This window comes from Vanellus vanellus (genome assembly GCF_965231255.1).
Source record: "Vanellus vanellus genome assembly, chromosome: 1".
Taxonomy (NCBI): Eukaryota; Metazoa; Chordata; class Aves; order Charadriiformes; family Charadriidae; genus Vanellus; species Vanellus vanellus.
In genome coordinates, this window is record NC_138905.1 from 111,024,448 (window position 1) to 111,044,963 (window position 20,516).

General features: G+C 41.5%; 1 protein-coding gene across 3 annotated transcripts in view; it reads left to right on the forward strand.

Annotated features, from left to right (window-relative positions):
- The window catches only part of USP25 (ubiquitin specific peptidase 25), a 309,467-nt gene that overhangs the window by 218,377 nt on the left and 70,574 nt on the right, over positions 1-20,516 (forward strand). For 2 of the 3 annotated variants that reach the window (XM_082480991.1, XM_082480992.1), the window contains exons 2-3: positions 16,349-16,426; positions 17,493-17,637. The exons of the other annotated variant lie outside the window; for it this stretch is intronic. In XM_082480991.1, the coding sequence (XP_082337117.1) occupies positions 16,349-16,426; positions 17,493-17,637 (223 nt within the window). The remainder of the gene's footprint in view (positions 1-16,348; positions 16,427-17,492; positions 17,638-20,516) is intronic. 3 annotated transcript variants of the gene reach the window in all.

A 20,516-nucleotide genomic window follows, 5' to 3' on the forward strand; every position in this document is an offset into this window, starting at 1 on the left:
GTACTTTTTTTTTTTTTTTTTTAACATGTTCCAAATTGCTGAAGTATAAATGGACTGGTTAGAGGACTGAATACTGTGTATTTCATCATAGCCCAGAAATCTTATGTCATGACTGAGAAAGGATCTCTGTATTTTTGCAGATTTTAACTTTTGCGTAATTTTGGTACAGAATCATGGGAAAATATGAGAGACGCCTTAAGGTTGTAAATATTTATTTATTAAAAAAAAAAAAAGCTAAATAGGTTTTGGACAGCTTGCAGAGTTGCATTTTCCGTATTGGTATTACCTACTTTCCTGTTTGTCAGCTTTTTTTTTTTTTTTTTTTTTTTTCAAATTCTGCTTGTCTGTCTCATGTAGTTTTTTCACCTGTTTGAAGACTATGCTCCTTTCATTTAGAGACTTTCCCACTATCGTTTTCTTTTCTTATATTACAACCTTTTGATTATTTTGTGGTAGTAATTTTGAAGCTTTTGGGAAGCTTTTGTGATTTGAGTTCGACATCCTTGAGGCAGCAAGGAAGGTGTGCAGCAGGCTGACCACCCTTGACTTTGGGAGAGCTGACTTTGGCCTCTTGAAGAATCTGCTTGGTATGGTGCCAGACTAGGGAAAATGCGAACCCTCTCTGGAAGGAAGCACAAGAACTGGCTACCCGGGACAGAGACAGAGCTGAGGTACTCAATGACTTTTTTTGCCTCAGTCTTCACTAGCAAGGACTGCAGCTGCACTGCCTGTGACACAGAATGCAAAGGCGAGGATTGGGAAAATGGAGAACCATGCACTGTAGGTGAAGATCAAAGTGCGAGACCACCTGAGGAGCCTGAAGGTGCACAAGTCCATGGGACTGGATGAGATACATCCATGGGTCCTGAGGGAACTGGCAGATAAAATCGCAAAGCCACTAGCCATCGTATTTGAGAAGTTGTGGTGGTCTGGCGAAGTTCCTACTGACTGGAAAAGGGCAAACATAATCCCTATTTTCAAAAAGGGAAATAAGGAAGACCCAGGGAACTACAGGCCAGTCAGTCTCACCTCTGTGCCTGGCAAGATCATGGAGCAGATCCTCCTGGAAACTCTGCTGAGGCACATAGAAAACAAGGAGGTGATTGGTGACAGCCAGCATGGCTTCACCAAGGGCAAGTCATGCCTGACAAATTTGATGGCCTTCTACAAAGGGGTTACAGTGGCAGTGGACAAGGGAAGAGCAACGGATGTCATCTACTTGGATTTGTGCAAAGCATCTGACACGGTCCCACACAATATCCTGGTCTCTAAATTGAAGAGACGTGGATTCAACAAATGGACCACACAGTGGATAAAGAACTGGATGGACGGTCGCACTCAGAGTTGCGGTCAACGGCTTCATGTCCAAGTGGAGAGCAGTGGAAAGTGGTGTTCCTTGCAGGTCGGTACTGGGACACATACTGCTCAACATCTTTGTTGGCAACGTGGACAGTGGGGTCGAGTGCACCCTCAGCAAGTTTGGCGACGATACCAAGCTGTTTGGCGAGGTAGACATGCTGGAGGGGAGGGATGCCATCCAGAGGGACCTGGACAGGCTGGAGAGGTGGGCCCAAGCCAACCTCATGTGGTTCAACAAGGCCAAGTGCAAGGTCCTACATCTGGGTCAGGGCAATCCCAAGCACAGGTACAGGCTTGTCGGGGAATGGCTGGAGAGCAGCCCTGAGGAGAAGGACCTGGGGGTGCTGATTGATGAGAAGCTCAACATGAGCCAGCAGTGTGCGATTGCAGCCCAGAAGGCCAACTGTATCCTGGGCTGCATCAGAAGTGTGGCCAGCAGGTCAAAGGAGGTGATTCTGCCCCTCTACTCCACTCTCGTGAGACCCTGCCTGGAGTACAGCATCCAGCTCTGGAGTCCCCAACATAAGAAGGACATGGACCTGCTGGAGCGTGTCCAGAGGAGAGCCACAAGGATGATCCGAGGGCTGGAGCACCTCTCCTATGAGGAGAGGCTGAAAGAGCTGGGGCTGTTCAGCCTGGAGAAGAGAAGGCTCCAGGGAGATCTTATTGCAGCCTTTCAGTACCTAAAGGGGACCTACGGAAGAGCTGGGATAGGACTTTTTACTAGGCCATGTAGTGATAGGATGAGGGGGAATGGCTTTAAAGTGGAAGAGGGCAGGTTCAGATTAAACATTAGGAAGAAATTTTCACTTTGAGGGTGGTAAGGCACTGGCACAGGTTGCACAGAGGGTTGTTGAGGCCCCATCCCTGGAGGTGTTCAAGGCCAGGCTGGACATGGCCTTGGGCAACCTGGTCTAGTGAGAGGTGTCCTTGCCTATGGCAGGGGGTTTGGAACTCGATGATCTTCAAGGTCCTTTTCCTTTCCAACCTAAACCATTCTATGATTCAGGCACCTAAGTTTACAACTTTTTTTTTTTTTTTTTTAATGGGATAGTAGAATTAATTCTTCCCTTTCTCTCTGTATTCCTTTACTTCTTTGGAATTTAAAAAATAACCAACATCTTACTGGCAACTCTTAAGTTCTGTCTAGTCTTGTGTCTTTTTTCTGGGACTTGATGCTGAAAGCCACAGAACACTTCTTGTAACAACCCTGGCTGGACCATAATTTTCCCCTTGACTGAAGCTGACTGGGCTGCTTTTTTTGGGTACACCGCACTGGTCTGCTGGGTAACCTCTGGATTTATTGATGGTAAAGATGGACAGATATTCCCATTATCACCAGTTCCAGCTCTTGCTAACTTGGCATGTTGCCTTGAAGCTTTTTCTGGGGCTGATTTACAGGCGACTGCTGAATGTGCCACCTACATCCTAGTGCGGACTGGGGGTGTATGTGCAGTGTACAGACTGCACTGTGTTGTTACAGACCAGGAAAGGAGTTTGCAGCTGCCTCCTATCCCCAGCAAAGATGCTGAGGACTCTGTTGCTTTGCAACCTTACTGAGTAGAAAAGGGTTGAAAATTTTGCTACTGGAGTTTATTTCTGTTGTTTGATGGGGACTGTGTTGGCATAATGCTGCTGCTAGGAAGGCAGCACAGAACTGTCATTTTTTTATCATAGAATTGTTGAGGTTGGAAGGGACCTTTGATATCATCAAGTCCAACCATTAACTTACCCTGACAAAACCACTTCTAAACCATGTCCCCAAGTATCACATCTACCCTTTTTTTAAACAGCTCCGGGGATGGCGAATTCACCACCTCCCTGGGCAGCCTATTCCAATGTTTAATAACCCTTTCAGTGAAAAAAATTTTTCATAATATCTAATCTAAACCTCATCTGACATAACTTGAACTCATTTCCTCTCGTCGTATCACTTGTCACCAGGGAGAAGAGGTCAGTCCCTACCTCTCTACAACCTCCTTTCAGGTAGTTGTAGAGAGTGATAAGGTTTCCTCTTCTCCAGGCTAAACAACCCCAGTTCCCTTGATCGTTCCTCATAAGACTTGTCCTCCAGACCCCTCACCAGCTTTGTAGCCCTTCTCTGGACACACTCCAACACCTCAATGTCCTTGTAGTGAGGGGCCCAAAACTGAACGCAGTACTGGAGGTGGGGCCTCACCAGTGCCGAGTACAGGGGGATGATCACTTCCCTAGTCCTGCTCACCACACTATTCCTGATACAGGCCAGGATGCTGTTGGCCTTCTTGGCCACCCGGGCACACTGCCAGCTCATGTTCAGCCAGCCGTCCACATTTATGTTTCAAATTTTTTTCAAAAATGTGAACTCTCTGGAGGAGCCTTTCGTATCCCTTTTACTCGTTAGCCTGTGAAGTTTCAGCTAGGTATGTGGTGCTGAAGGGTGGCAGAAAGTCACTGTTGGTGATATTGCCACTACAGCACCGAGGCAGTGAGGACTGACAGGGCTAAATTATAACTGGCAGTTGTAAACCAAAGTTGTCATAAGTTTCTTGAGACCATGCCCTAATGTATTAGAATATAACACGTTCAGCTTCCTGTGGGAGCTGAGGCAAATGTGCATTTCAATATAAGGTAATTCAAAGTCCATTCAAAAATAAAAACAAAACCAAAGATCCTCAAGATTGTCTTTTTTTTCTTTCTTTCTCCTTGACAGAAAATGGCCTAGAAAATGTCAGTTGCCCTCTGTGGAGTGCAATGCTGAATTTACTGTTTCTTCAGTTGTGAGGTAGTAAAATTATATGCTGATCCTCAGTACAAATCTCAACACATCTTTAAATGCTGTAGTGTCTCCATTGTGTTTGAGTTTCATTTTAATTCTAATGTCATCTGCATCCGTGGAGGTTGTTACCTAAGGGAAATGAAAGCTGCTCGCTGACCTTCACAGGCCGGCACTCAGTGGTGTTGCAGTGGCCTTTCTGCAGGGACGCAGCACATGCCAGCAGCGTCCTGGCACTTGACCCAGGAAAGGCTGTCTCGACGGAGAAGCTGGAACTGCTTTCAGAAACCTGTCACCTTGCAGGCAACCTGTTAAATGCTGCCCCGGATTTTAGGTGACTTGGTGTTATCTGTAGTCTTCGTTCTCCTGTAGAATTCATGTATTTATTTTTCCCTTCAAGATAACTATGTGTGTCTTTTCGCAGGATTCGCTTTAAATGATTAGTAGAGGGCAGGATAAGCTATTAAATAATTTTACTGAATGCTGCAAGTAATGGTGCCTGGCTTTTCTGATGGAATTTCCTCTTGTAATGTGCCTTGGATTAGAAGTTGAGGTGGGATGGGATCCATTGAGGCTGCAGAGTGAGCTCACTTTTGGAAGACCTCCCTGCAGCAGTGGAGGTGGTCCCCTCCGCTCTTCTTCCCCAGACCCCTGTGTCCACTCACATCAGTTCTGGTGGCCCGAGAGGTGGGCAGCAGCAGGCAGTGCCCTCGGGAGCTGCATCCTGGCTGGCCGAGCTGTGGGGGGCAGCCCCCTGCCCCACTGCAGGCAGGAGTTGCTGCCGAGGGTGTTGGGGATCCCTGGGGTCCAGCTGAGCTGCTGGAGGTGGCCTCAGGCTGCCGAGGCTGTTGATCGACAAACAGGAGGGCAGGTGTGTCTGGGTATGTGCATGCTTTGTGATCATAAGGCCTGTTTCTGTAGGAAATCAGGTTAGTAATTATTTTTTTTTTAATCGGACTAAATGGAAAAGCCTTTACTGAAAGGCTTTCTGTTAGGTATTTTTTTCTTTCTCCATTCAGACCAGACAGCTGAGCTCTTTGCCCAAATGTGTCCCTGCTATTGAATACTGTGGACTCTTTGTAATAAAGACCTGTATTAAAAAATGCAATTTAACTTTTTACTCAGGATTTCCAAGCTGTACTATTCTGAATTTTGTACTATTCTGAATTTTGTGTGGAAAAATTGTTTAGCTTGTGAAATCTCTGGTATCACTTACCTAGGGCAGATAGTAGGCCTGTTTGAGATGAGGTGGGATTTTTGATACATACAGAATCATAGAATGATTTAGGTTGGAAGTGACCTTAAAGATCATCTAGTTCCAACCCCCCTGCCATGGGCAGGGACACCTCCTACTAGACCAGGTTTCTTAAAGCCCCATTCAACCTGGCCTTGAACACCTCCAGGGATGGGGCCTCAACAACTTCTCTGGGCAACCTGTTCCAGTGCCTCACCACCCTTAAAGTGAAAAATTTCTTCCTAATATTTAATCTAAAGCTACCCTCTTCCAGTTTGAAGCCATTCCCCCTCGTCCTATCACTACATGCCCTAGTAAAAAGTCCCTCCCCAGCTTTCTTGTAGGCCACCTTCACATACTGGAAGGTTGCTATAAGGTCTCCCCGAAGCCTCCTCTTGTCCAGGCTGAACAACCCCAACAGTCTCAGCCTGTCTTCATAGGAAAGGTGCTCCAACTCTCTGATAATCTTCATGGCCCTTCTCTGCCTCTACTCCAGCAGGTCCATATCCTTCTTGTGTGATTAACAGCTGTGGTAAATGAGATCTCTCTGGATATGAACACCTCAACCAGAGAGTGGAGAGCAGAGTATGTGGTTTTGGGCTGTGCAGGAGTGGGCCTGGGTGTGTGTATTCACTTGTGTGATGTGCAGCTTTTACCACTGAAGCAGACCAGGAGCATCAGATCCCTGCAAGTGTGCTGTTGCTGGATGAATTTTTATAATCACTTCTTGTTGGAGTAAGTTTTCTGCAATAGTGCCCAAGTAGGATGAGGACTGCGGGAGGCTTTTTTCCCCTCAGTTTCTCTCACTTGATAAAAATAGGATTAAAACAAAGATAGAGAAACAACTGAATCTCATAAGGCTAAGGCTGCTGCTCCACAACAGTTTAATCTAGTGGGAATAGGCACAATCTTGGTCTTGTCCTCGCCCTTGACCCACCCCTACTCTCGCTAAGTCAGCAGGAATTTAATTAAAAGCAAAGAGCAGCTTTCGGATGGTATATTGAGAGCCAGGGCTGGCTTGCTGGAGGTTCAGGCAAGTGGCAGTGCTGGCTCAAAGGGAGGAGTGTCTCGTGGCCAGAGCGGTTGGCATTTGGCAACAGCAGCCTAGGCTGGCTGGCACTGGCAGGAGCTGCAGCCTGGGGAGAACAGCTGGCTTGTCAGAAACGGCTTGTGGTCTGACAGCCCCTTTAAACTTTATTGCTTGCAAGTATCGTGGAGACTGGGATCCCACTGATATGGGGACACTTGCAGCTTCCAGAGTTGGTTTGTTTGTTCCTAGAGTTGTTGTCCTTGTTGTTGTAATAGCAGAGCAAGAAGAACAAGCGAACTGCCTTGACGTTGTTTTCTTGGAAGCTCTTCCGTATTGTGCAGAGCAGAGTGAGATTATCATGATGGCTAGTTGGAAAAAAAAAGAAAACATAAAAAAGCTGAACACTTGAATGGCCTAGTGGGACTGCCCTCTGGAGTTGAGAGGTAGGTCTTAGCCTTTCAGTGAGAGATCACAAATGGGTGATGAAAGGACTGTGAAGAGCCTCAGATGTGAGCCAGAATAGCTTGTGTTTGGCATGATGGGTTAAACTGTGATTGGGATGCAAAGGAAGAGATCTCAAAGTTGGAAGTTTAAATGTGGATCTTTGCAGCACTGTTTTAGACCTTGGAAAGACAAGTTTTTGTGAATTGTTAAAAAGACTTTCAAAAGGACATTTTTTAATGGCTGCTACAGTAAAATTATGATACCCTGGACAATAGTCCTTCCTGTGAGGAGAAACCCTGTGATATTACCTGGGCAAACACTGTAAAATTTAGTGTTCAGGCATGATGGTAAATGTCGATAGAAGAAAGAAAATTAAGAAGGAAACTTTTACAACAGAAAGTAGCCAGGGGTGATTGGAAAATGTGTGTGTATATTTACATACACACAGACTTGGCTGTATTTTTATCATCCTTCACCCTCCATCTTCTTTCTATATGTATAATGTCGCCTATCATTGAGCCCACTGGTTTCAATTTGCTGTGGCTTGTGCATGCTGCTGGGCAGCTCTCTTGATGCTGTTGTCCAAATGTGTTGAGGTGGGACTGGGACGTGAATGGAGGCTGGAGCATGATGCTGGGATGTGGCGCTGCCCAGCTGTTGTCTGCAGGTGGGCTCTTGGAGGAATCCTTCTGAATTTTATACGTAGTTTACAGATAATGTGGTGCTTTGAAAGACCCCCTGGCTGCCACCAATAACTCTAATCACCCATTAGATTTGGATTGGAGCAGAGATATTTTTGCTAATTACTGTCACAGTTTACTGCAGTGTGTAAGAATCAAAAGTGATTTTTGTAAAGCAAGTTTTCCTGTGGCCATTCCAGTGAATACAACCTGAAGTTTAACTTGCATCTAGTTAAATGTAACTAAAGATGTCATTGGTTTTACAGTAGTTAATTAATTTTTAGAGCCGTTGTCATTACTATCAGTAAGCTCTCTATTGTGCTGAGTAGTGTGTGAGAAACCATGATAGTAGTTTAAAACACGCAAACCTCAAAACTCTCAATAGTTTTATATTTCTGGCACCTTTTATGTTTTCAGTAAGTTCTAAGGCTGCTATCCTTTCTTGATTATAAGCCTTTTGCTGAAGCTTGTTTTGGAGTAGTTATCAATAAGAGCTGGAGATGTGGAACTAAGCAATTCTTCACATGCTTCTTCACTCAAACAACAATGTTCATAAATCAGTTCATAGACTAATTTTAAGACAGAACTTCAGTTACGTTTCTGTTTATTCCTCAATTGGTTTTAAACCGTGTTGCTTTGATGGAAATGACAGGATTTTTTTGAGTCAGTTCACACTTCTGTTGTGGTTTAAATGGCTTTGCTTCCTTCCTAGTGTTTACACTTGCTTTGTCTTTATGATAACTACTCATATTGCCTTCAGCCACTGTTTTCTTCTTTGTTGTTGTTGTTTTTGTTTTGTTTCTTTTTCACTGGGGAAAACTGAATCTCTTGATAATGTAAACTGAGCATGACTAGTTGTAATCCAGGCAATAGACCTGTAGGGGTATTGAGTTGGAGTCCAGGGCTGAGTTTCAGTACTTCTGTGGCCTGTGGGAAAATGAGACAAAATCCACTAAACATGTTCAAGGAAGTGTGTTTCTCTTGCTTTCTGAACGCTCTCCATGTTATCATATGTATATCCTCAGTGGTGTCTCTTCCAGCTGCGTTATTACTCCAATTCTTTAGCATCCCAAATGTACCTAGGAAGACCAATATAGTAATAAGGTGATGCTTCCCCCATGCTTTTCACTTGTCACCCCTGAGCTGTGTAAGAAATCTGGGTCTCATTCCTTCCCTGTGCTGTCTGAGTGTATGTGGAAGAAAGGGTGTGAAGCCACTTCTGCCAATGGTGGAATAGTTGGGAAAGTCATGGACTTTGTCTCTGTGAACTGACAGGGTTCCCTGTTCATTGCAAGAGTATTCCCCACATAGGTGATGATTTGGCTCACATTCAACTTCTGTTTGTTTGGGTTTTTTTTTTTTGAAAATGTGTATAACTATCTGAGGTGGGTCTGCCTTATATTTTGTGTCAGTAAATACAAACCGGACTTCTCAAGCCTCTCTTTAAAATCTCATTTCAAAAAGTTTAAATATTAGCTTGAATTAAAACAAATGTTATGTCTTGAGAGTAAATGCGACCTGGGGGGGTGGGAGGTGGGGGAATATATGAGGCTCAGAATAGTGATGCTCTTGTGTTGTGTAGAATTCTTACTATCAAGTCTTGAAATTCATTGAGAAGTCACTTGTTAAAGCATTTTTCAACTGACATAGTACAGCTTTGTTATTATTCTTGGAAACCATAAAAATGTGGCGAGAATATTCTGAGTGTTATCTTATGATGAATATAGGTTACATCATCCTATGGTTAAGTAAGAGCCTCCCTTTAATTTTTCAGGGAGGACTGTATGCACCTCAGTAATGCACTCAAGCCTTTTCCCCATGAAACTTGTATTTGGTCCAGGCTGTGGCTGGCTGAAAGTTACTGCCGTACAGTGTGTCCTTTTGCTTCCTTTAAGTAAGTTTGCTCTCAGTCCAGTTGCAGGTGGGTAATTACCCACTTTGCACAAGCTGCTGTTGTAATTGGCAGCTTTTGGCAGTCTGCACAGCAGTCCCGGACTGAAAATCTGCTGTCTCTGTGCACGTCCTTTGCTCTCCATGGGTGATTTTGTCCAAGCCAAAGATGAGATGCATTTTGCATTTGTGTGAGTATAAAAATATGCCTTTACCTACTTTCTTAGTGGATACAATGTCATGGCAGAGGTTTCTCTTTTCAGGACTGAACAAAAGGAAACCCAGTTAGCAGATATCAGGCAAAGCAACCTAATTCCACTGTGCTTTAGGAAGGTACTGTAAGAATGAACACCTTAAAGCCTGTGCAAAGATTTAACTTGGTCTTTGCACTAGTAAAATACTGCTAGTATACCCACTTTTTAATTTACGTATTTATATGTGCGTGTTTATTCTACACACACATAGAAAAATCTTGAGGACAGAGGTGATAAGAGCAAAGACTTGTAACAAAGCCTTCTGGAGTTGACTGTGTGTTTTCCCTGTATTTCAACTTAGTATCTTCATGGAAGGAGTTAGTTTTTATTTGCCTATTTGGAACATGACCAACAGCTTATTTAGAAGATGGTTAATGTGTTGCTGGAAGCCATAATGCTCAGCAGTGTATGTGGGTCTTTTAACTGTTCCTGGGAGATATGATTAATGTGGCAGAAAATAACACTCACAGTAGTAATTGAGGGTCTTTAGTATACTTGTCCTTTGTGCATTTCCTATTTTTTGTTTATTTGTTTGTAGCAGAAACTGAAAGCCTTTTTACAGAGGATTACATTCATCTAATCTTTCAGTATTCTTCTCATTACAGCAACACCATATGAGGAAACTAGCTTATTAGCTACTTGTCTGCAAACAGTATCATTAGCAGGTCCTGAGCATCTCAGGTTACATTAGAATTGTCTTTAATATTAAATATTTTGTGCAATGTCATTCGGGTTTTCCTCTAACACATAGCTCTTACAAATCGGTGTTGCACTGGAAAGTCAAGTAAGCGGGTTTTGTGTGGAGAAACCGAGTCAAGATGCTGCTCTTGACATTTGCATTTCCCCCTCCCCTCTCTCTTTTTGTCTCTAATACAAATATTCATCTGTTGAAGAAAGGGATTCCCATAGTTCATTTCCATTATGTACTATTTAAATGAACTGTGCAGTGAGGCAGCAGGCCCTGTTTTCTCCTGGTAATGGTTGGACCATCTCATTTAGAACTAAACATATGACTATTTCTTTGCTTGGAAACTGAAGAGGGTTGTTTTATCTTCTAAGTTTGAAAGTGTTTGTGTTGCATATACAAATATTTGGATATTGCCATGAAGAAAGCCAAAGCTTACATGTTACTCCTTCAGAAGCTACAGAGATGAGAAAATAAAACAGATCAAAAGGTGGCTAATTTTCTTCCCCAAATTTATCTGAAGTATAATTCAGAATTAGTCAATTCATGAGATTTACCCTGTCCAAAAAAGCATTTGTGCAATTTAGCTTTTTGTGCTGATTTTGATAAGTTATCAGAGTTTACAGTACTATTGTGGAACTAATTTGGGCACAGTATCTCCCTAAGCAGATAATAGTGTAGGTCCTTTTCCGCTTCACTAGCGCTGGCACAGCTACTGAATATGCTATTGTGTGAGGTTATAAACCAGATAATCTTAATTGGGCATTTCCTGAGAGGAAGGGAGGGATGGCTGAAAAAGGAAAGAATTGGAAATAAGGGCATGCATTCCTAATATACAAATTTGGCTTCCATCCAGGAAAATGGGAGAATTTCCTGTTAGTAAAATCTTCTAAGAGCTGAAAGTCTGGAGATACATACCGCATACCTCCAGGAGCCAGAGGAAGGAGGAAGGCTGGGAATAGCTTGCACACGAAAGCCCCGGGGAACCGATTGCTGTGTGATGTGGTGGGATTGAGGAGTGTGAGCAGCTGGATCTCAGGGCAGCTGTAGCATCAGCAGACAATCTCCTTTGCCTGGCCAGGGATTTGGGTTGCCCTGCAGCACTTGCACCAGCAGAGTCTGGTGTCGTAGACCAGAGCCTTTTTAGAGTTGAGTCAAATGCAATTCAAGCTACGTGGATTGTGCGTGTGTATGTGTTTTACATACATATATATATGTATATATATATATATCTCTGTGCATGTATAATGTAACACATTTGGTGGTGCATGTACACTGTAGATATGTGTGGAGTATTGACTCACTAAACTGGAGGATCTGTGCTATAGATAAGCTATGGAATCTGTCATGTAAATTTGAGGAATGGATGATAAACAGAAGTGGGTACAGGCAAATAAGTGCTGAAAGAACTGAAGTGGGTTTCTTTGGACCAGTAGTTGCACCTGCTTCATTGGAATAATCTCTTTTGGATCTGCATTTGAAGAGAGAAGTTGCTTATTAAATTGAATTAAAGTGCACTGAGTTCAGAATTAGAACCTCTACTAATGCAAGGTTGAGGGAAAAAATAGGGAATCAGGGAAGAGCTGTGTTGAAAAAAAGGAAACAACTTATTTATGTTAGGATTGCTAGTTGTGTTCTGAATCCCCCTTGCTGACCTGATTTAATTAACATATATTAGTGTAGATGCTTCAGACATTTGTAAATACTTGTAGGCCGCCTTCTTAATTTCTTAGCTTTGCTTTAGTGTAGTGTGAGCTTTTTTGGGTATTTTTGGTAAGTCTTTGAGTGAATTATGATCATAATTGTTTAGAATATCTACTTTATTGTTTGTGGACGTTTGAGTGTCTATATGCTATAATCATATCAGCTCAAGGTAGCCCAAGCTCCAGGAACAGTAAAGCTCCTAGGGTAGATGTAATTGGGCAGAGCATTAATAGGAGTAAAGAGGATGGCTTGTTTTTTTCTGTAGAAGACTGCCCTAAGTATTCTATTAAATATCAGTTACAATACAGAAGAGACTTAATTGTTTACTGGTTGCGCTAGAACTTGATCTCCGAACTTCAGTCATGGGTAATAGTAAAATAAAATCTTTAAGATCATCCTATATGCCACAATAGCATGTACTAAAGGAATATAATTGAAAACAAATAAACTTCACCCATTTTGACTTTGGCAGTTTAGTGCAGATGCACTAAATTAAAGTTACATCAAAGTTACATCAAGAATGAAGTAATCTCAGCTCTCTGAACAAAAGTAAACTTGTGTTTCTTAAACTTAGGTGAAAAGAAAAACAAAAAGAAAATTTGATCTCACCCTCTGAATGAGGAAAGGGTTTGGTAGTAACTGCCTGCACTGTCATTTGTAATGTAAAGAAACAATTACCTATATTAATACAGTTTCATGGGTATTCAGGATAACTGTTGATTTTCCTCTTAATTTCTGACACTTGTAACTAGGATGCTTATGGATTCTCTGTGTTCACTTAATTACCAGTTAGAAATTTTGGAGCTGAATGCCTTAAACATACTTTTTTAAGGCCAAGAGTTTAGGTACTTGATGAGAAAGGATCATCTCCGGGTCTGGTTCTGATCTGTTAAATGTGTATGTCCTTGGGAAGGGGGCCTTGAACTGCAGCTTTACACCAGAATACTGAAATCTGGATATAAACTACAGATGTCTAGGTTTACAAGTCACAGCTGTGCTCATAAATTAACAGCCAATATTTTGAACTGCGAAGAGATTGTTTGTTGGTAAACCATGTCTCTTCTATCTTTTCCCAATCTTTGTGAACAATGAATATCCTCCAGTCAGCCTTTCCAAGTGTTGTATATATCAGGGAAGATACAGAAATGTGGTATAACTTCTTATAACAATTTATAGTGAAACTATTTTCTATTTTATTAACCACTGCGTTGGTAGCAAATGCAAAAAGAAATCCATTTTGCTGCCATGCACTGCCCTTGAATTGCTCCTGCCAGTGTTAATGCTGTTGTAATTACTTTTCCCAAATACTCTATTTCATTTCTTTGCTTCTTGCCAGACCCAGAGGCAGGAAAGCAACTTTATAGGGGAAACAAATCCTGCCTTAGTACAGTGCTATGAAATGCACAGAGTAAACAAATGAGGGGGTGAGGGATGGGGAAAGAGTGGGAGTTTGTTTTCCTGCATCACTTCACTTTTCTTGTGCCAATAGCAGGGGTTTTTGAAAAGAAAAGGGGGAAAAAAAAGGCAAATTGGATTGTTAGCAGTGTCCCTTAGGATCATAAATGACGGGAAGATTGTGTATGTAATTCATAAACATCCTGAACTATACGCCTTCTATTTCAACTTATTAGGGCATGAAGTAGTGCCTGCCAGGTTAATTTCACACTGGGGAATTCAGCATTCATGCAGCTCTTAATTTCCTCTTCTATACAAAGCTGTGATAAGGAGAGAATAAGAGTATTTGGCTATTTGATACCAAATCATTCGTTTTAAAGAAAAGTATTTTAGAAGTAGCTGCAAGACAATCATAGTTGTGTTTTTTTTTTTTTAATTGAATTTGGAATGTAACATGAGAATGTTTATTTGTCTCTGCTAGGAAATATTTTTTTTGTCTAGCAAACAAACCCTGTACTTCACAAAATCTTCTCTTTTATAGATGAAATTATTGTTTTGAGTTCAGGATGTGGTGGGCAAACAATAAAAAAAGAAAACCCACTTGAAAATACCACCGAGCTTTTCTCCTTTTCCCATCTGCCAAAGGAAGAATGGAATTTGTTAGTATGGAACAATGGTCAGTCCTCTGTATTTTCGTGGTTTTAATGGTTAAGATGGTTTTAATGGTTAACTGGAGTTCAAGGATTGTTCTAGCCTCGTGCCTACTTTTTGCTTCTGTGGTGTGATATCCAAACATGAGTGAAGGGAATCATCTGTTGGCTCTAAACAGGAGTGGGACCAGATTTTTATTTAAAAAAAAAAAAGTCTCAAAATTCATATGGATTGAATATTTAAGAGACACAGAACCTCTTATTCTTTTCTAACTCCAGTCTTACTTGAAACTTAGTCATGGATGCTGACTGATGTGATAGGGGAGAGTTGGATTCAACTTGTCTGGGAAGGCAGTTAAGGTTTTGCTTTAGTCTTGAGAAACTCTGTTTTGTGTGGATATTTTTATAGTATTTCTCATAAAATGAGAATGATCAGTAAAGATTAATTTGTTAATTTTGAGGTGGGAATGGCTGGGAATTGTGTATGTTAAGGAAATAGTGGGGTTGAGAATAATTGGGAGTTGAATAAATTGGTTTTGATGGGAGTTCAGTCAACTATTTCCCCTACTGCCTTTGAATCATAGAATCATAGAATGGTTTAGGTTGGAAAGGACCTTGAAGATCATTGAGTTCCAACCCCCCTGCCATAGGCAGGGACACCTCCCACTAGACCAGGTTGCCCAAGGCCACGTCCAGCCTGGCCTTGAACACCTTCAGGGATGGGGCCTCAACAACCTCTCTGGGCAACCTGTGCCACTGCCTTACCACCCTCAAAGTGAAAAACTTCCTCCTAATGTTTAATCTGAACCTGCCCTCTTCCACTTTAAAGCCATTCCCCCTCATCCTATCACTACATGGCCTAGTAAAAAGTCCTTCCCCAGCTCTTCCGTAGGTCCCCTTTAGGTACTGAAAGGCTGCAATAAGATCTCCCTGGAGCCTTCTCTTCTCCAGGCTGAACAGCCCCAGCTCTTTCAGCCTCTCCTCATAGGAGAGGTGCTCCAGCCCTCGGATCATCCTTGTGGCTCTCCTCTGGACATGCTCCAGCAGGTCCATGTCCCTCTTATGTTGGGGACTCCAGAGCTGGATGCTGTACTCCAGGCAGGGTCTGACGAGAGTGGAGTAGAGGGGCAGAATCACCTCCTTTGACCTGCTGGCCACACTTCTTCTGATGCAGCCCAGGATACAGTTGGCCTTCTGGGCTGCGATCACACACTGCTGGCTCATGTTGAGCTTCTCGTCAGTCAGCAACCCCAGGTCCTTCTCCTCAGGGCTGCTCTCCAGCCATTCCCCGACAAGCCTGTACCTGTGCTTGGGATTGCCCTGACCCAGATGTAGGACCTTGCACTTGGCCTTGTTGAACCACATGAGGTTGGCTTGGGCCCACCTCTCCAGCCTGTCCAGGTCCCTCTGGATGGCATCCCTCCCCTCCAGCATGTCTACCTCGCCAAACAGCTTGGTATCGTCGCCAAACTTGCTGAGGGTGCACTCGACCCCACTGTCCATGTCGCCGACAAAGATGTTGAGCAGTATGTGTCCCAGTACCGACCTGCAAGGAACGCCACTTTTCACTGCTCTCCACTTGGACATGAAGCCGTTGACCGCAACTCTTTGAGTGCGACCGTCCATCCAGTTCTTTATCCACTGTGTGCTCCGTTTGTTGAATCCATGTCTCTTCAATTTAGAGACCAGGATATCGCGTGGGACAGTGTCAAACGCTTTGCAGAAGTCCAGGTAGATGACATCAATTGCTCTTCCCTTGTCTACTGCCACTGTAACCCCTTTGTAGAAGGCCATCAAATTTGTCGGGCATGACTTGCCCTTGGTGAAGCCATGCTGGCTGTCACCAATCACCTCCTTGTTTTCTGTGTTCCTCATCAGAGTTTCCAGGAAGATCGAATAGGTATTGAAGACCAAGCTGTGGAGTTTTATTTGTTTAGGAGGGCCAGTTGTGGCTTTTTATAGGCTCCTTAAAGCCATCTTGCATAAGCTTCCCCCATCATCAATTTTTTTTTGGTTAAAAAAAAAAAAATACCACCACCATAAAACCCCACCAAAACCAACCAAATAAAAACATTACATTTGGGAATTAAAAGTGCCCAAGTTACAGAAACTTAGACAAACTTGAATAATGAAGGCTCTACCCTTTGTGGTGCATAAAGCTTATGTGGCGATAATTCTAATGTTTGTAGAGAAGCATATTCTTGTAAGTACCTAGTTTTGCTGTTATTTGGCTCTTATCTTATTTCGATGATCTGTTTTTCTTTTTAGCACCAGCAAACATTTTTAAATCAGCTGAGGGAGATCACTGGTATCAATGACATCCAGGTACTACAACAGGCACTAAAGGTAAGATAGATTTGTCCGAATTGTAACTGAATGTGTACATCTTGTCATTAACTGTCTGTGAAAGCCACAAACCCTACCCTTTCTTACTCTCGTCTTCCCTTCCATTCCCAGCTTAAATACGCTTTAGATCTATTTCACGAAAAAAAGCTTCTTCACTTTCGAAGGAATCTTGATCTGTTTTGGTACTGACACAAAAATTAATTTGGTGTTCAAAAATGAAAAGAAGGGAAGGGTATGACTTGCCTTTACCCTTTGGCTAAAGTGTTTTGAGATACCTTGGTGCTAGTACATCTGGTCAACTCCTGAATGAGTTAAGTGTTGTTTTCCTTGACAAGGCGTAGCTAAGTTTTCTATCGTGGACAAGCCCTGCTCAGTATGTAGAATGAAGAACTCTCCTTGAACTTGCCACCCTTTGCTAATTTGCCGTTGTTTCACTTTTTTCCCCAACCATTGTAAATTCTTTCACAGCACAGGAGAGTTCTTTGATGCAAGTAAAGAATGGCAGGTTTCTCTGCATCCTATTTCCCCCAGTATATATATATATATATATATATAAAACAAATATATCCCTTGTCTCCCTCAAGCAGAAGTTTTTAGCCATTTATATGTGGTAAATGAGGTTTTAGTGGATTTAAATCATATATATATCTGTTGCTTCAGATTCAGCATGTCATGTACACAACTGCCCCTCAAAAGCCAGCATTTCTGGCCTTAAAAATGAAATGGTAGCTTTTCAGAAGACTTCAGCTGACTGCTGTTAAAGTCTGTGTGTGCTGATTATGCTTGTTGAGGGGTTGACCTACACAGACCTTTAATTTTTTTCTGTAATAAGTGGAATTCTACCAAAGCAAATTCCTTATAAGGTGTTCTGTCTTCATTTTGGTTAAAAATAGTGAAGTATGTAGAATGTGTCATTTGGAAACTTTTTTTTCTAATCGATACTTCACCTGAAAGTACAATGTGTCGTTGATCTTATAAGTTGCTTATAATGTTGTTCTTTGCTGTTAAGAAAAATAAAGATATAGGGTGGGGGGACTCTCACTTCCTGTTTTGTTGATACTTAAAGGACAGCAATGGTAATCTGGAGTTGGCTGTGGCTTTCCTCACTGCGAAGAACGCCAAGGTTCCCCAGCTAGAGGAGGCAACTTACTATCAAACAGCCCTTCCTGGAAATGACAGATATATCAGCGTGGGCAGCCAAGCAGACACCAGTAGGTATTTTTTTATTTTTGTAAGTTTTGTTTAAAGGCAAGGAAACTAGAAACTTGTCTGTGAGATGACTGTTCATCTGCTGATGATGCTTACTTAACATTTTTTAGATTACTACGTATTCTTTCTTCCCTTATTTCAGTGTATTTTTTTATTTATTTGAGAAATCCTTAATACTTACCATTACACGTATGGATGGTACTGATCAGAAGGGGAATAAATGAGTTTCCGATCTCTTTTTTTTTTTTTTTTTTTTTTTCTCTCCCTATTATAGGATTTATTTTGGGGTCATGCAGTAAATAGTTAAAGGCAAAAGCTGGGTACTCTTCAGACAAAATAAAATAAAATTGGAGAAGAGTCTGTGAATGTCTGTCAACCATATTAAGCTTTAGCATATTAAGAGTAGCTTCTCCCTGATGGGGCTGACTTTCCCAAAGGAAGAAGTGAGAGGTTAAGTGTGCATTTTGTAGTGAAAGAGTAGGTATTTTATATGTGAAATTGACATATAAATATATGTAACTTTAAACAGTTTTATTTAGTTGATAAAGGAGGTCCCAAAACCTTTATTTCTCTGAGCCTTGCAGGTTCCATTCCTTTCCTTAAGTACATAGTTATTTTTTGGGAGTAAGGGAGGGAAGAAACATTAAAGCTTTATAAAATGTTGATGAGGAAACTGTTTTGCTTTCTTGTGGTCCTGCATGTTAAATGTGTTCTGCAAGTAAATATGGAAAATAACATGAAAGAAGTAGTCAAAGGAAGTTTTGTAGTGGGATTGTTTTCTGCAAAGTCTGAGTTTCTTGATACTGTATTTACATTGTACAACTATGTTTAGAATGACAATATTTAAATTGTCTATTAATCCTTTGACCATATAGGTAGTATATCTATGTAGCTTTTATTGAATGAGTAGAATTATTTAGCTTCACCAACAGTAGGATTTTTTCCCTTTCATTTCAGTAATACTGGGGTGGCTACAGTGGCACCATTGTAAAGTAGTTTACATCTCTTTTTCAGTTGTACAATAGTCTTTTTGTCTCTGACACCTTGACATAAACATTTAAAAAAAAAACAAACAACTTTTTTTTTTTTTTTAAATTAGAGATGAGTTTATTCTCGACATCTCTGATCTGAAAACTGCATTTTAATCTTTGATATTACTAGGAACCCCATATAAAATTACCTGAGTGCATTATAGATAGTTGTAATATCCCCCTACTAAGTTGTGGGGGATGATTTGGGTGGTTTTTTTTTTTTGTTTGTTTGTTTGTTTTTTTCTTTTTTCTTCTTCCCCTCCTTTGGAAAGAAAATGCACACAAAACCCCACATGTATTTAATTTTCAAGGTCAGAAAATTCACATTGAGGAAATAGAGACTATTTTCAAGAAGCTTACTGCTGTTGTCATAGCCTCCAGTACTGAAGATCTACTATGGCAGTGTAATAGTAAGCTGGATTCTCTCGCAGTCTGTTTTTAATTAGATTTATTAGCAATCCCATTAATAGAAGCGTTTAATTTTGCTGCTACTTACTGTACTATGCAACCTTATTGAAGATATGAGGAGACAAGGGATGTAAGAGAGGGAAGAGTCAAGCCTGTGGCATATACATTGCCCATGACTGATGGTCAAACTGAAAAGAGTAACTCTTGAGTTGCATATTGTAATGTGAATTTCAGGATTCTCTTCTCTTCTGGAGGGCTGAAGGCAGACCCAGATTCCTTACAGTTATATAGAGCTACAGGTCAGTAATCAAGAAACGCCAACTGCTGTGGAAAAAGCAGGCAGACTTTTTTTTTTTTTCTTTAATTTTTAGTGTCTGGTCAGGTCCAACAAAGATGAGAGCCCTTTGCCAGCCTTTGTTGTTTTATTTAGACTGAAAACATGTTTTGAGATAAAGGCATCTTGGCCAGCTTTTCTTCATGTTGAAGGACTCATGGGTCAAGAACTAAACACCCACAGCAGAACAAAAGTCTAAACCAATCTCTGATCATAGAGCCCCTCCCCCCTATCTGTAGAGATCTACTAAAAGCTTCTTGCAGAAGTCTGCAGTTCTTTTTGTTGGGATCTGCTTGTCTGTAATTATTTTGATTATGAATTTAAAAAATGCAGTACACTTAAATGGGCGAGGTTCAGGGCCCTGCACTGGTAAGTACTGTCATGTAAGGGAGTATGGTGAAAGACACTGGATGACTTAGGAGAAGAGAATGGAAGGGTGGGCATTGATGGAAAACATATTCTGCAATGATAGCTCCAACCATCAACATTCCCTTCTGCAAAGAATGCTATTAGCGCTTCTCAGTAACTATGCTGAGTTGCTGACAGTATCTTGCCTTTCAAATTTGACTCCCTTTTGCTATCCCACGTAGGTATAATTACATGAAGATAATTATAACTCACCCTTACTGTTTCTTACTGCTTAACTACCTCTGTGCTTTTGGAACTTACGATGTTATGAGTCACCGAGCTTTGCGGTCCCACCAAGTTAAGTCATTCAAACTGGGGATGAGAGGGAGTTACAGTTAAATATCAGAACTGTCTTTTATGCTGCAGAAAACCTCCAGTTGCTTACAAATGCTTATGAATATATGCCTTGCATAAGGGTATATCAAATGTATTGTGTGAGCTTGACTGACTATGTTTCTTTGAAATGGCTACTTAGTTAAGAGGTAGAATAAAAATGTATATAACAAGACATCATATCTTAACAGTCAGTGGTTATCCTGGATTGTGCACTGGCTCTTCCAAAAGTCACAGTGGTTATTCAACTGTTTGAGAGTTGCATTCTGTATGTTAGGGGAGGTATAAGGAAACTTAATTTCTCTTATTAGGAAATGCAACATTTCAGCAGCTACAAAAATATTAATGAGTTTGCATAAAATTTACT